General features: G+C 52.9%; 2 protein-coding genes across 4 annotated transcripts; both read left to right on the top strand.

Annotated features, from left to right (window-relative positions):
* The first annotated feature begins 1,536 nt into the window (after nucleotides 1–1,536).
* On the top strand, nucleotides 1,537–8,518 carry CNR2 (cannabinoid receptor 2). Of its 3 annotated transcripts, XM_005529812.3 has the most exons (4): nucleotides 1,537–1,594; nucleotides 1,691–1,737; nucleotides 2,140–2,279; nucleotides 6,792–8,518. In XM_005529812.3, exon 4 carries the CDS (start codon nucleotides 6,857–6,859, stop codon nucleotides 7,904–7,906), a length of 1,050 nt encoding a protein of 349 aa, XP_005529869.2. In that variant the 5' UTR covers nucleotides 1,537–1,594; nucleotides 1,691–1,737; nucleotides 2,140–2,279; nucleotides 6,792–6,856; the 3' UTR covers nucleotides 7,907–8,518. The 3 variants fall into 3 exon arrangements, with proteins under 3 accessions (XP_005529869.2, XP_087923499.1, XP_087923500.1); XM_088067373.1 differs by lacking the exons at nucleotides 1,537–1,594; nucleotides 1,691–1,737 and having other exon boundaries at nucleotides 1,969–2,279; XM_088067374.1 differs by lacking the exons at nucleotides 1,537–1,594; nucleotides 1,691–1,737; nucleotides 2,140–2,279 and adding an exon at nucleotides 2,450–2,511.
* Nucleotides 8,519–9,997: 1,479 nt separating this feature from the next.
* FUCA1 (alpha-L-fucosidase 1) lies at nucleotides 9,998–14,609 on the top strand. Its single transcript, XM_005529813.3, has 8 exons — nucleotides 9,998–10,341; nucleotides 11,089–11,223; nucleotides 11,424–11,561; nucleotides 12,204–12,309; nucleotides 12,675–12,875; nucleotides 13,023–13,213; nucleotides 13,693–13,792; nucleotides 14,370–14,609. Exons 1-8 carry the CDS (start codon nucleotides 9,998–10,000, stop codon nucleotides 14,508–14,510), a joined length of 1,356 nt encoding a protein of 451 aa, XP_005529870.2. The 3' UTR covers nucleotides 14,511–14,609.
* Nucleotides 14,610–14,825: the final 216 nt, after the last annotated feature.

Here is a 14,825-nt window from a genome sequence, read left to right as displayed (position 1 = left end):
TTTCTGCAGCAGGCCAGGGCACAGGAGAGGCTCTGGGACAAGCCCTGTTTGCTCTCAGGAGCTGTGCTAGACACAGCAATAAATCTGGGGGTTTTTCTGAGCATTTTCTCTAAGGGTGCAGTAGAGTCACTCATGGGCTCTCTCTGAGTCACACCTTATCAAGGTGAGCAGTGCCCCCATCCTCAGTCCCGTCTGCACCACCCAGTTTTCAAATTCAGCCCCAGCAAACACAACAGTCAGAGAAAGGAGCAAATCCCTGAGTTCCCACAGAGCACAGACACCTTTCCTGCGTGTCTGAGTGTCCCATCACATGCTCTGTGTCCCAGCACAGCCCAGAGCTCTTCACTCTGCTCTGGAGACAGAGACACCACTGCTGAGCAACACCAGGCTCACAGTCCCTTTCCCCAGTGCCTGCACAGCGTTTCTTCCACCCTGGGTATGGGGGTGTTCCCAAAGCAGGGTTATTCCAGGCTGGATTAACAGCAGCTGATGCCAGGGGTAAAAATCCAAGATGACCAAAAAGCCTTTACATTACAGGAATCGGCTGTAATGGTTGTCCTTTAGTCTGGCAGGAGAATTTTTGCTATAAATCAGAGTCAAAATAAAAGCTTCTAATCATGCTGCAATAATAAGATTTCTTTTCTATAACACACACTAACTGTGACACAACAGTTCCCTCTGCAGACAGAGGAAACTTAGATCCGTATTTCACAGGATGCTACTGGGTGTGAAGCTGAGTCAGAGCACGGAATATTTTGGGGCTGGGTGCTGCTGTTGGAACTCAGGACCAGTATAAAGAACTTTTCTGATTCTCACCTGCTCTTTACAGTCTCATACCTGTTCCTGCAAATTTCTCAGTTCCTGGGAACGGGAATGGAAGAATTATTTTTTTGAGACAGCTGACAGCCCATCATCTCCTGTGCTTACAGCACAGCCCGTGATGCCTCTCATCCTTATTGTGGTTTTCAGACCTCGAAAGGGTCAGGCAGGTCCCTGCAGAGCCAAGGAACCCCTTTTCCCCAGCCGGGGGCCAGGGGGAAGCGCTGAGTTCCCAGTTCTGCCTCTTTCTCAAGCTTTCCCCGGCCGCTGCCCGGGTTTCCCTGGAGAGGGCAGCCGAGCATCGCTGAGCCCCGAGCCGCAAACGGTGGCCAGGGGGAAGGAGGCAAAGCAGGATTTTGGAGAGGACGGGATGTAACTGCTCGTGATTCCACCGAATGAGGCAACTGGGAGGGAAAGTTGAGTTCCCAGCCGGAAAAGCGAGTTGCTGGTGCTGGGATGGGGCTGTGGGGTTGCTCTGGGGGTGGCAGAGCCAGGTAAGGAACATCCAAGAGCTAAAGGTCACTTTCCTCAGCTTCGGGACAAAAAGGACCTCCAGGTATTCCTTCACTTCCAAGGCTCCCCACTACAGCCCGTATGGCCTACATCCAACCACAATGTGGCCAATTCCTCTGGGGTTTGGGGCGAATTTGCCTCTCCCCGGTTGTTCCTGGTGTCCCTCGGCAGCTGTCCCCGCTTGCCAGCACAACCCAGCCCCAGGCAGGTGCTGCCCAGCCGAGGGGGAAGTGGTCACTGGAGGAAGGATGGATTAGAGCAGGTACAGCAGCGACCGCAACCTCTGCAGCCCCGGGCCCTTCCTGACCACAGAAATTGTGTAATTGAAGACCTTAAGCCATTTCCCTTCCACCTGCAGAGAGAAAATCACCTCGTTCCTGTGCACAGAGGAATTCAGGGACACAGGTGAGGTTTGTGCTGCTCGAGGAGCTGCAGGCACGCACAGCAGATTTCTGAGCTTGCCCTTAGACCTGCACACAGCCGGGTACATCCAGATTTTTCCATGTCTGCCTCCTAGCTTTTTTCCTCCCCATACTTTTCCATGCTCCCAGAGAAATCAGGAGGAGAACCTGAATGTCTCTTGCCTCAAACTCTGCAGTTACACAGAGAAATGATAGGGACTGGGAGGATTGTTTCAGGGAGCCGGAGGGTTTGGGTGGTTGTAGATGTGGCACGAGCAGACAGCAGAACACAACACCCAGAGGAGAAGGGAGGAAGGAAAGAAAACCCGACACACGTTCTCCAAAAGAGTGTGACAGAGAACAAGGAAGCAGAGGAAGGATTCACACTGATGGATTTTCAACCCAGGGGAATAAACCAGAATGGTTCAACAAACCCAGGCGAAACCAGAAGTGCTGTGAGAGGAGAGGGAAGCAGGCGCTGTCCACAGCTGCACCAACTGCCCTGAGAGCCGGAGGGATGGGAAGCCCCGGAACAACCGTGGGGAGGTGAGTGGTTTGTGTTTGCTGACCCACAGCATCCTGCAGCACTTTCTTCACACTGGATCACACTGAGAGCCCTCGGTGCTGCCATGCACAAGGCAGGCTGGGGAGACTCTGCTGCACAGGGAGATTCCCAGGATTGACTATCAGATATTCGGGATAAACTGCAAGGCAATGCCTAACAGAGGGTGGAAAATCGGTTTTTAGGATGGATTCTTTCTTAAGGAGAAGGTGAAAGGTAAGTGCTTCACAGCAGGCTGTGGGTTAACTCTTTACAGCTGATTTTGGGGGTTAATGTCGGATCAGTTCATCAGGAGCTGGAGTGACAGGACAAGGGTTCCAAGAAATTCTTCCCTGTGAGGGTGGGGAGGCCCTGGCACAGGTTGCCCAGAGCAGCTGTGGCTGCCCCGTTCCTGGAAGTGCCTAAAGCCAGGCTGGATGAGGTTTGATGGGATGATGGCACTGGATGGGCTTTAAGGTCCCTTCCAACCCAAAGCATTCCCAGATTCTCTGTGTCAGAGGTACTCCCAAATGTCTCACGAGGATGTGATGCTGAGTTCAGAGTTTGTGATGGTTTTGGTGCAGTGAAAGCTGCTCTGTTTTGCCCTCCTTTGTACCCAAACTGGCACTTGCAGCTGCTCTGCACCCACCCCGTCCTGGTCACACATGGGCAGAGCTGGACTCTGATAATAAATAATCAAATAATCCTCAGTGTGACATTTGAGGCAGACAGGTCCTACATCAGGGAGGGAATTCCTCTCGGTGTTATTTAACATGGTCAGCAGGACAAACTGTGAACAGCTAATTCCAAAATAATGGAAAAACTTCTGCAACTAAACTAAGAAATCACATATAAACTAAAATGTTTGTAAAGCAAAAGATACTTTGCTTCTTCAGCAAGTGAAATTTGCAAGCATTAGTGACAATTTTTGCATAAATCACCGCACTTGTTCATAGTAGGTGATCATTTAAGACATTTTATTATATCGTAAAGCTCAACGCTCTTAGATATTCTGAACATGAAATATTCAAGAGCAGCGCTTTTCAGAGTGCTGCAGGCACAATGCACTGGCTGATTGCAGCAGGAAAATTTAATTTTACATTATCTAAGCAACTGGTACGTAACTTTTTAATCAGCAGGGTGCTGTGATGGCTCTGTGAATGCAGAGCCCATCCCAATGGAAGCAGGAATGGCGCTGCTGCGTGCGAGGCACCGCCAGCCCGACAGCTGGAATCAATCGCAGCGAGGCACTGAGAAGGAAAAGGACTTTTTCGTTTGTAAATTTAATTTCCCCCGAAGCCAGTTGGAGTTATTAGGCTGGAGTGAGTGGGCTCGAAGCAGATCTAATGAGAGGGGAGGTTTCTCTGCTGCTCTGGGCACTTTACAATCACTGAGGCTGTATCAGGATTGCATTCCCAAGTATTTTATCTGGATTCTGTTCCTAATAACTCCTCGTTCATTCACTGTGTTGTTTCCTGGGGCTCTGCTCTTGTTGCTGGAGGGGTTCTCTATTGCAAGGACATTATTTTGGTAAAATATTCCCTAGCCTGGGCCTTCCTGCTGGCAGGAGATGCCGTGCTGTGATCAGAGAGTTAATCCTGTGCCGAAGCCCAGGGCATCTCGGCTCAGCTGCTGCACTTCCAGGGAACCAGGCCCTCTGTGCCACAGCCCCTGGATCTAAAGGAGAGCCAGAAGCCACTTGGCTCTTTCTTGTTGAGCTGAGCCCATGGGGCTGAGACTCCCTGGGCTTGCCAGGCTGGCTGTGGGGAGATGCACGGCCATGCCTGGGGCTGGAATTCCCAGGGAGGTGGAGATGTTTCCACCCTGGAAGCAGGACTTGTCCCATGGAGGATGCTGCAGGTCAGCTCTCCCCAGGAACCACATGTGGGCTGGCATTTTCCCCAGGAGCTAAGCCAGGCAGGGAGCAGAGGGCATGGACAAACTAATCTAGGGGCCCACCCAACAAGAGGAAAATGTCCTCTGGGCAGGAAAAACAGCTTTGTGGCCAAAAAAGCAAAAAAAATGAGGGACAGGCGGTGCAAGGAGAGCTCTTGGCTCTGCCTGTGTTTTCATGCTCGTGCAGAAGAGACCTGTTGCTGGAGCAAAGCCCTGTGCTCTCCCTCATGGACACAGGAGCTGCAAGGAGGGTCTGGGGGAGCAAAGAGATCTGTTCTTGTCATTCAGCCTGAGACACAAGTGACGTGGGAAAGGAAGATCAGGGCTGGCTGATTGCTGTGAGCCCCACATAGGACTTTGAACTTGAGGCTTAGCTGAGTTTTTTCAACTTAGTGGAGAGAGCTGGGCCAGGACAGGCAGCACAGGAGTTATTTTAACATTATAGGCACATTTTCTCCCCAAGCAGCATAATATCAGGGATGGCATTTTGCTGCCTTTACTCCCTTGCCTGGTGTTCAGTGGTTTCCAGGCTCCTAAGGATGTTTGTTGGATATTGCACAGCTGCAGGTTTAAGGATTTATGATGGTCCTGGGAATGCTAGCTGCAGGTAATGGATACCAAGGTGATGCTGGAGACTGCTTAATAAAGAGATGTCTTGGTTTGGATGCTGGGGTTTGGCTGGAAAAGTTTGGAGACTCGAGGCAGTTGCTGCTCTAGTGGTCCCTGGTGAGCCCTGCTATATGAAAAGTCCATCTGTCTGCTAAATCCATTTCTCTCCAGAGGGAGGGATGTTGTCAGGTTTAATAACAGCAGCTGATAATTCCTGCTGCCTGCGCGGTGTTCCTGTAAAGGGCTGCAGGAAATGAGAGCGCTGATATCTGAGGGCAACATCCTGGTCCTGTGCTGTTAGCCCATGCAAGAGACTGATGTAAGAGAAGGGCAGCTTGCTGCAACACTCAGCCACACCTCAGCCCAAAATCCAGGATCCTCCAGCCTGGAATGCCAAGAAATCCCAATGAGAATTGCCCTGCTCTGCCTGTAACCTGCACTGAACTCCCTGAGGCCACTGATGTCCTCACCCTGACAGGCAGCAGGAGTCAAATGCGGGGCTGGGGCTCTTCTCTGTCATCCTCTGGGCAGCCTCTCGGGTCATTTTGCAACTCCTGAAACACAGGAAGGGTGATGAGTATCAGGGGAAATCAGTGGGGAAGGAAGTCCCCAAGCCAGCTATAAAACGTGTCACTGCTGGGATGACAGAGGTTTGTTGGGCAGTGCTGGCTGCTGTCACCTGAATGTCACACAGCAGGCAGGGGAGGCACAGCTGGAGGGGTACAGGTGGCTGGAACCCCTGCTCTGTGCCTGTCACTCACCCTGGCCGTGGCTTGTGGCTTTGGGACATTTCCCTTTCACCAGAGAGTGAGGGCAGGGAGGGACCGTGACTTGTTTGCTCTGGGGGAACTCTGTCAGCTCAGTGCTCTCCTCCAGCACAGGGAACTCTTCATCCCATTGCCTGGATGAGGGATCCTGGAAGCTTTTGGGAAGGGGGGTCCTGTTCCATGAGCTTGGGCACAGCATTTTTGCTGTAATTCAGGCAGGTTTGGGGTATCCCAGAGCTGCCTTTTCACCTGCTCTCTAACCTTGTTCCCTGAAACCCAAGGCAGCACAACTTGGTTTAAACACCAGTGCAATCCACAAAAAGAATGGGAGAAAATAACACCTGAAAGACAAGTTATGAAGATGCAGGGGGTTAAATGCATTGAGCTGTAGAGAAAAACCCAATTCTTGCTGCAGGGTGCACTGAACAGCTCAGCATCTGCCCTATGGAAAATCAGGCATTTCCCTCCATCACACCTCTGCTAATGCTAAAAGTACTGATGAAATTATCCTAATCCTGGATTATTATTACTATTAGGACAGGGGTCCTTAGGCTCAGGTGGTCTCAGTCCTGCATGTCCCCATTTGTACGCCAATATCAATCTCTAATTAATCTCTAATAAAATCTATTAATCACTCTGACTGTGGCACATGGAGGATGGAGGAGTAAACACATCTGCAGTGAGCTTTGTAAAGCTCCAATGGGCAAGCTTAAATATAAGTGGTCACGTTGTTTTATATGTTCAAACAGCTTTGGTGAGGAGTAAATCCTTCAGAGTGCACTTTGTGTTCCCAGATGAGCTGCATCGAGTCCCTGGCAGGGAAATATCTCCCATCCTTCTCCATCCAAACCATCTCCCAGGGCAGCTTCAGTGGGACAGGCTGTTCTGTCTCTGCCCACAGCACTCCCCATGAGCAGTCCCTTCCCGTGCTGCTGGCCCTGAGCAGTGAATCCTGGAGGAGTGATAAGAGCTGCCTCAGGATTTGTACAATTCTCACCGTTGCTGCTTCCCTCTCGTGGTGAGGAACCAGCCTGGGAGATTGAGGCTGTGGGAAATGTGCCAGACAGCCAGTGGGACAAAGCCTGGAGCTCAGCTGGGAGAGCATGGAAGTTGGCTCCAGCATTTGGGCTGGGGACCTGAAAGCAGCTCTGTGTAGGCTGATTTCATTTTGCTTGCTTCCCTCTAAAGAGATGGAAGTGTCTGGGTTGAATTTTTTGCTTGTTAAGACCTCTCCACCTTTTTCAGAGCATCTGAAGAAGTGCAGGAGGCAGCAGAAGGCTCTGTGTGAGCTCCCAGCTCCAGGTAACACCATGGATACTTGCAGGATACCTGCAAATGCCTCCAAGTGCAGCGGGAACACCATGGAGTGCTTCATGGTGCTCAGCACACAGGCACAGAAGATAAGCATTGGCATCCTGTGTGGCCTCTTTGGGACAATGTGCGTTTTTGAGAACTCCTTGGTGCTCTACCTGATCTTCTCTTCCCCCAGCACCAGGAAAAAGCCTTCCTACCTCTTCATAGGCAGCCTGGCCCTGGCTGACATCCTCGCCAGCATCATCTTTGTCTGCAGCTTCGTGAACTTCCACGTGTTCAACGAGGCTGGTTTTTCCAAGGAGGTGTTCCTGCTGCAGCTGGGAGGGGTGAACACGTCCTTCTCCGCCTCCCTCAGCAGCCTGCTGCTCACAGCCCTGGACCGCTACATCTCCATCAGCCGGCCCTCGGAATACAAGCTCCTGATGACCAGGAAAAGAGCCTGGACAGCCCTGGCGGTGCTCTGGGTGACCTGTGTCACCATTGCTTGCCTGCCCCTGCTGGGCTGGAACTGCTGCGCGCTGGATTCCGCCTGCTCCGAGCTGTTCCCCTTCGTGGATGACAATTACCTGGCGGGCTGGATCTGCTTCGTCGTGGTCCTGCTGGGCTGCATCGTCTACGCCTACGCCCACGTGCTCTGGAGGGCTCGCCAGCACGTGGCCTACATGGAGAAGCACCAGGCACAGGTAGGGAAGCAAAACACCCGGATGAGGATGGACGTGATGCTGGCCAAGACCCTGGTGATGGTGCTGGCTGTCCTCATGCTCTGCTGGTCGCCCGTGCTGGTGCTCATGATCTACAGCGTCTTCGCCAGGCTGAGCGACCACCTGCGCAAGGTGTTCGCCTTCTGCAGCACCCTCTGCCTGCTCAACTCCATGGTGAACCCCATCATTTACGCCCTGCGGAGCAAGGAGCTGTTCTCCTCGCTGAGGAGGGTGTTCTCCCACTTCAGGAGGCAGCTGAAGGCTGCTGAGGAGAGCCCAGAAGCTGAGAGCACCCACAAGTCGTCCGTGATAGAGACCGTCTGCGAGGACACGCGCGCGGTGTAGGGAGGCAGCGGTGGGAAATGCACGCCCTCAGGCTGGAAGGAACTGCCTGGATCACTTTTCATGTTCTTTTCACTTCTGGTGGGAGTTGAGGGATCAGCTGTGATATGGAGACAGCTCCTGTTGATGTCACCCTTTGACGCTGGGACATAAAGTGCTCAGACTTTGCTTCAGGCCCAGGTTGGGATTGTTGGGGTGTCCTGTGCAGGGCCAGGAGTTGGACTGGATGATCCTTGGGATGTCCCTTCCAGCTCAGGATATTCCATGATTCTGTGATAATGTCCCACCAGGGAAGGTTCAGCTTGCACATCAGCAGGAATTTCTTCATGGAAAAGGTGGTCAGGCTCTGGAAGGGGCTGCCCAGGGAGGTCTGGAGTCCCCATCCCTGCAAGTGTCACCTGGATGTGGCACTCAGTGCTCTGGGCTGGTGACAAAGTGGGGACTGGGCACAGCTTGGACTTGATGGTCTGGGAGGGCTTTTCCAACCTCAGAGGAACGTTCTCACTGTGCCTTAAGGATTTGGCCAGAGCTGGGGCAGACAGGAACTTGCAGGCAGCACATTTCTTCCAGCAGAATTCAGGAGAACTGATCTAACCACACACATGTTCCTTGGATGTTGTGTGATTAAACATATAAGCCATTTCTCCAGGTTCTTCTTCCCTTTCTTTCCTGGTGTACAAAGTCCCCCAGGTGACAAGTTTAAGCCCAAACTGGGGCAGATACTTTGAGCCTGAGGAACTTGATTGGAGATGATTTTTTGCAAATTACGCAAAAGCAGCACTTTTAGCTGAATGGACAATGAAGCGTGACAGGGCCCTTCACCAGTGACCTGGAGCAGCAGCTTGGCTCCTGCCAGCTCCCAAAACACCTCCAACACGGATGAGCCTGGCCAGGGCACGGCCACGAGGCCCTTGCACTCTGCCCTTTGTCCCAGAGGATGCACCCAGCACCGGGAGGTTTTGGGAGCCCTGCCAGGCCTAGCTAGGCTGCACACGAGGGTCAGGAGGAGACTGAGGGGAGACTTAACAAAGTCTGCAGGGCATTGAAGGGGCAGCTCCAATCTCTGTGACCACGGACAGGATCTAAGGGAATGGCTGGAGCTGTGCCCAGGGGGGTTTAGGTTGGATTTAGGGAAAGGTTTTTCTCCCAGAGGGTGCTGGGCACTGCCCAGGCTCTCCCCAAAGCCACCCCAAGGCTGTCAGAGCTGCAGGAGGGTTTGGACAGCACACAGGGATGCACAGGGTGGCATTGCTGGGGTTGGGTTATCCCCAATGGTCCCCCATCCCCTCCCTGGCCATTCCCTTATTTTTGGTGTTATCCCGCTGATCCCCATCCCCTCCCTGGCCATTCCCCTATTTTTGGGGTTATCCTGCTGATCCCCATCCCCTCCCTGGCCATTCCCCTATTTTTGGTGTTATCCCGATGATCCCCATCCCCTCCCTGGCCATTCCCCCATTCCTGGGGTTATCCCGATGATCCCCATCCCCTCCCTGGCCATTCCTGGGGTTATCCCGATGATCCCCATCCCCTCCCTGGCCATTCCCTTATTTTTGGTGTTATCCCGCTGATCCCCATCCCCTCCCTGGCCATTCCCCTATTTTTGGGGTTATCCTGCTGATCCCCATCCCCTCCCTGGCCATTCCCCTATTTTTGGTGTTATCCCGATGATCCCCATCCCCTCCCTGGCCATTCCTGGGGTTATCCCGATGATCCCCATCCCCTCCCTGGCCATTCCTGGGGTTATCCCGATGATCCCCATCCCCTCCTTGGCCATTCCCCCATTCCTGGGGTTATCCCGATGATCCCCATCCCCTCCCTGGCCATTCCTGGGGTTATCCCGATGATCCCCATCCCCTCCTTGGCCATTCCCCCATTCCTGGGGTTATCCCGATGATCCCCATCCCCTCCCTGGCCATTCCTGGGGTTATCCCGATGATCCCCATCCCCTCCCTGGCCATTCCTGGGGTTATCCCGATGATCCCCATCCCCTCCCTGGCCATTCCCCACTCCCCGCCGTGCTCACGGGCAGGGGTCGCTCCGCAGCCTCGAACCCGCGGCCCGCGGGGAGCGGCGGCGGCGGTGACGTCACGGGCCATGGCGGCGCGGGCGCTGCTGTGTGTGGCGGCCGCGCTGGGCCCGGGCCTGGCCGCGCCCCGCTACCGGCCGGACTGGGCCAGCCTGGACGCGCGGCCGCTGCCGGCCTGGTTCGACCGGGCCAAGGTGGGGGTGTTCGTACACTGGGGGGTGTTCTCCGTGCCGGCCTGGGGCTCCGAGTGGTTCTGGTGGCACTGGCAGGGCCAGCACGATGCCGCCTACGAGCGCTTCGTGCGCCGCCGCTTCCCGCCCGGCACCACCTACGCGGAGTTCGCGTCCCGTTTCACCGCCTTTGACTTCCAACCCCGGCAGTGGGCACAGCTCTTCCAGCGGGCTGGGGCCAGGTCAGAGCCGGGGATGGCCCGAGTTGGGGTCCCTGAGGGAATGTGGGTCCCTGAGGGGATGGGGGTCCCTGAGGGGATGAGGGGTCCCTGAACAGATGGGAGGTCCCTGAAAGGATGAGGGGTCCCTGAGGGGATGGGGGTCCCTGAGGGGATGGAAGGTCCCTGAGGGGATGAGTGTCATGGCCCAGGGTCCCTGATCCCTCAGGGTCCTTAAGGTGGTGGGTCTGGGAGTCCCTGAGGGTATAGAGGAGCCATGTCTGGGAATCTCTGAGGCACTGAGGGTCACTGAGTAGATAGAAGAGCACGTCTGGGATTCCCAGAGGGAATGAGGGGTGGGTCTGGGGGTCCCTGAGGGGATGGAAAAGGTTGGAAAGCAAATGGGGCTATTCCCAAGAGGATGCAGGGGTCTCTGAGGGGATGGAAAGGGCAAGTCCGGGGATCTCTGAGGGATTGGGGGTCTCTGGACAGTGTTGGAGATCCCTGAGGGGTCATGCCCAGGGTGCTGAGCAGACAGCAGGTCTTGTTCCTTCCTAAGTATTGACTGTTCATTCTTTCCCAGCATTAAAATCCACTAAAAGCCTCTCCTATTCCTGGATTTGTTTCTAAATTCAAAGGACAGTGACAGAGGGCTCCTCACAGAGTGGTTATTTAGAGCCTTGCTGTTTTAGTGACTGGGTTTGCAGTGAGGCTGGGAAATATCTCCATTGTTTCTTTTGCCATCCCAACCAAATTATTTTCTCTTCTCAGATACGTGGTCCTGACCACCAAGCACCATGAGGGCTTCACCAACTGGGGGTCACCAGTGTCCTGGAACTGGAATTCTGTGGATACAGGGCCCCACCGAGACCTGGTGGGAGAGCTGGGAGAAGCCCTCAGGGAGAGGTACAACCCTGCCAGAGAACTCTTCTTTCAGAGCAGAGAACCCTCCTGGCTGTGCTTGACAAGCAGCAGAAAAGCCCAAGTTCAGTGTGAAAAATGGAGTGCTTGCAAATAATGAAAAATAATAACGCCAGTAATTTAATTTCCACTGCTTCTTAATCCCCACTGAAGCCTGACTCTTCCCTCTGTGTTTTGTCCTCCAGCAACCTCCGTTATGGGCTGTATCACTCCCTGATGGAGTGGTTTAACCCTCTCTACCTTGCTGACAAACAAAGTGACTTCAAGACCCAGAGCTTCGTTTTAAAGAAGACGATGCCAGAACTTTATGACCTTGTCTTAAAGTAAGAGCCACAACCAGTTCAGCACCAGCATTTCCTGGTTTCAGTTCTATAGAGAAAGGTGCAATGTGGGCTCAAAGAGGAGAAATGCTAATTTTTTCTGAGGCAAATTCTCTTTGCTAACCAGGAATGATTTGTGGTAATTAGAAAAGGGGTTCGCTTTTGCCCTGTGGAAGATCTAATCTGTAGAATAAGGCAGAGACAATTTTTTTCTGCAATTCCCTTTAATCCTGCCTTTGTGCAGGGTGGCTGGAAGTGGAACAAACTGCTCAGTATTTAGTAGAATAGAAGAGTGATTTCACTGTGAATTTGCATCCTTGCCTTGCTTCCCCTTGCTGACAAAAATACAAAACTTGGGCTTGTGGGTTGTTGTCCCAGCTCAAGAGTGTGCCTCATAATCGCCTTTGAGGTACCAAATTCTGGATTTTTTGGAAGAACTGCACCCTCTCTTGAGCTGTGGATCAACACCTTGTTCTTTGCTGCTGCAAGAACCTCCCTTAGAGCTTTGTGTGAAGCAGAAAATGAAGCAAAAACCTCTTGGTGATGTCAGGCACTGGGAAGGGAAGGTGAAACAACCCCACACCCAAGAAACACAGCATGGCAGGAGCTAATAAGCAATTTTGAAACAACACCTATCTCTCTTAGATACAAACCAGATCTGATTTGGTCAGATGGAGACTGGGAAGCTCCGGATTCCTACTGGAATTCCACCTCTTTCCTTGCCTGGCTCTATAACGACAGCCCTGTCAAGGTACCGGTGCCTGCTGCCCTCCTGGCATTGGGTGGGTGTGGAAGGGCAGGAAGCTGTGGGATGTGTGATCAAACCAGAAACCTGCTTGACATTTGCCAGATGTGTTTTATTCTCTGACAAAAAGAGAACCTTGGCTGTGCTGCTGTGACAGCTCCACTGTCCTTTGCAGGATCCTCGTGGGAGGCTCAGGCCAGGAGCTTTGTTGCTTCAGCTCCTAGCTGAGTGAGCAGAGGGAGGGATTCAGCCTTCTCAGAAGGGTTTCCATTACACAGGGAATTTTTAGGTGCTTCCTCAGGGGGGTGACAGGCAGCTGGACAGCCCAAGAACAAAAGGTTCTGTCCCCTGAGCTGCTTTCCTTCTCTCAGGACACCGTGGTTGTCAACGATCGCTGGGGTCGGGGCTGCTCCTGCCACCATGGGGGTTTCTACAACTGTGCTGACAAGTACAGACCAGGCACCCTGCCAGATCACAAGTGGGAGATGTGCTCCTCCCTGGACAAGCTCTCCTGGGGCTACCGCAGCAACATGAGCCTCGCTGAGGTGATGGATGAAATGAGTATGATTGAGGTGAGAAACCTGAAATCAAAATAGCCTGGGGGAGGGTTACTGAGAATTAGAAGCTTCTGGAGCAGCTGATGAGGATAAAACTCCTCAGTTTTTGTGTTGTCTGAGGTGAAGATAATGCAGTTTGTTTCCTTGTTTTACCTGCCACAGGAGCTGGTGCAGACTGTGAGTTTGGGTGGCAACTACCTCCTCAATGTGGGACCTACAAAAGAAGGGGTGATTGTCCCCATCTTCCAAGAAAGACTCCTGGCCCTTGGGAGGTGGCTGGACACCAATGGGGAGGCGATTTATGAATCCCAGCCTTGGAGGGTGCAGATGGAGAACACCACAGGCACAGTCTGGTAAGGACTCTGCTGCTCACACCAGCTGAGCTGATGTTTGTTTCTTATCTTTTCCTGAATTTGGTACATTCTGTAGTCTTGCCATTAGGATTTCATCCATCTTGCTTCAATAGGAGAAAAAACAACCCTTCCTTTAAAAAATGTCCGTGCTGTGGCTGTCAGGACTGTTTAAGTAGTGGTCCCAGCCAGAAATGCCTACAAAATGGAGTTGTTTGATTTCCCCCAGTGTGTTCAGCCCAGAAACGTAGAGCAAGGTTAGGCCAGGACAGCTTGGCAATGACATTTACATACTGACTTTGCTTGGGTTTCATCAGCCAGCACTGAGGGGCTGGTGGTGGGTCCAAAGTGACAGATTTTGGAGTCAGGAGAAGTAGGTGACCCCTGTGTGGTGACAGAAGGCAAGGCAGTGTTCTCTTGCTGCCTGGAAAGGTCAGGTTTGTGTCTGGTGCCCTTCACCTGCTGCACTTCTGCTCACTCAGGTACACCTCCAAGGGACCAGTGGTCTTTGCCATCTTCCTGCTCTGGCCTCTGGACAGTGTCCTGCGTCTGGCCTCGCCCATTCCATCCCCAGGCACACAGGTAAGGGACTTGAAACAAGACAGCACACACTGAGAGCACGTTTGGGGACATTTGTGAGCTGGGAAGGGCCAACCTGGATTTATTTAGGATCTGGGGGAGTGGGGAATGGGGAGGTTTTGTGCTGTGGGCTCCTTGCAGCATCCCAGGCTGTCCCCCAGGCTTTGGCTCACATGGAGCATAGGACAGGAATTGCCAGGACAGGCTCATGGCTGCCAGGGAAGTTTCCTCTCCTGGAATGTTTTGTCGCAGGGGAGGGAAGCAAATACCCACAGAGCAGGAGTGGCTGTCCTGCAGCCCAGATTCAGCTCAGGTGCAGCGCCCTGCTCGTGGCAAATGTCACCGTGACGCAAATGTTTGAGTGTCCTTTGCTCTGAACAAACAGGGGCAGTGCATCAGCAACAAACCAACCCCAAACAATAATCTGGAGCCTGGTTTGGCCCGAAAACACCTCGTGTGTCACCCCCTGTGCCACGTGAACCACGGCTGGGGACCTGTAGGGCCTGTGGGAAATGCTGGGCTGTGCAGAGGGGGCCTGGTGAGCTCCAGCTGAGTGTCCCCTTCTTTCCTTCCCGTGCAGGTGACACTGCTGGGGTTTGGTGGCACTCTGGAGTGGCAGAAACAGCCAGGGGAAGGGATGCTCATAACCCTGCCCCACATGCTCCCATCTCCTCTCTCACCTCAGTCTGGCTGGGCGGTGAAGCTCGAGGGTGTGAAGTGATGCCTGTGGAGGGGACACAGCATCTCCCACTGCCTTTCTTTTTGATTGAATCCAAGAGGATTTTTATGTTTCACGTTGAATACATTATTTTTCACTTGAGAGAGTCTCTCCTCCAGTTTCTGTTGCCTTGTGTTGCTTCGCTGTTGGTTGGAACAGTTCTGATCAGCTGTTTCCATGATGAATAAATCTAATGGAAGCTTGCTGGAAGAAATAATCTGTAAAAAATATGATACAGATCCGTCAACAAACTTTTATCGATATTCTGCTGGAGACAGCTACAAGAAAAGGTTTTGTTCTTAGTGAATTTAAGAGACT

The sequence above is a fragment of the Pseudopodoces humilis genome, chromosome 27, assembly GCF_049639895.1.
Source record: "Pseudopodoces humilis isolate 2021_Gansu_Grassland_sample_001 chromosome 27, ASM4963989v1, whole genome shotgun sequence".
In the NCBI taxonomy this organism is placed as follows: Eukaryota; Metazoa; Chordata; class Aves; order Passeriformes; family Paridae; genus Pseudopodoces; species Pseudopodoces humilis.
This window is presented reverse-complemented; position numbering and strand designations above follow the sequence as displayed.

What these genes read in the sequence shown, in the direction of transcription:
- FUCA1 (XM_005529813.3), top strand. Translation starts at nt 9,998, where the DNA reads ATGGCGGCGCGGGCGCTGCTGTGTGTGGCGGCCGCGCTGGGCCCGGGC. An exon ending in CTTTATGACCTTGTCTTAAA is followed by an intron (nt 11,562 to 12,203) that starts GTAAGAGCCACA and finishes TATCTCTCTTAG; the next exon opens with ATACAAACCAGATCTGATTT. An exon ending in TTCCATCCCCAGGCACACAG is followed by an intron (nt 13,793 to 14,369) that starts GTAAGGGACTTG and finishes CTTCCCGTGCAG; the next exon opens with GTGACACTGCTGGGGTTTGG.
- CNR2 (XM_005529812.3), top strand. Translation starts at nt 6,857, where the DNA reads ATGGATACTTGCAGGATACCTGCAAATGCCTCCAAGTGCAGCGGGAAC.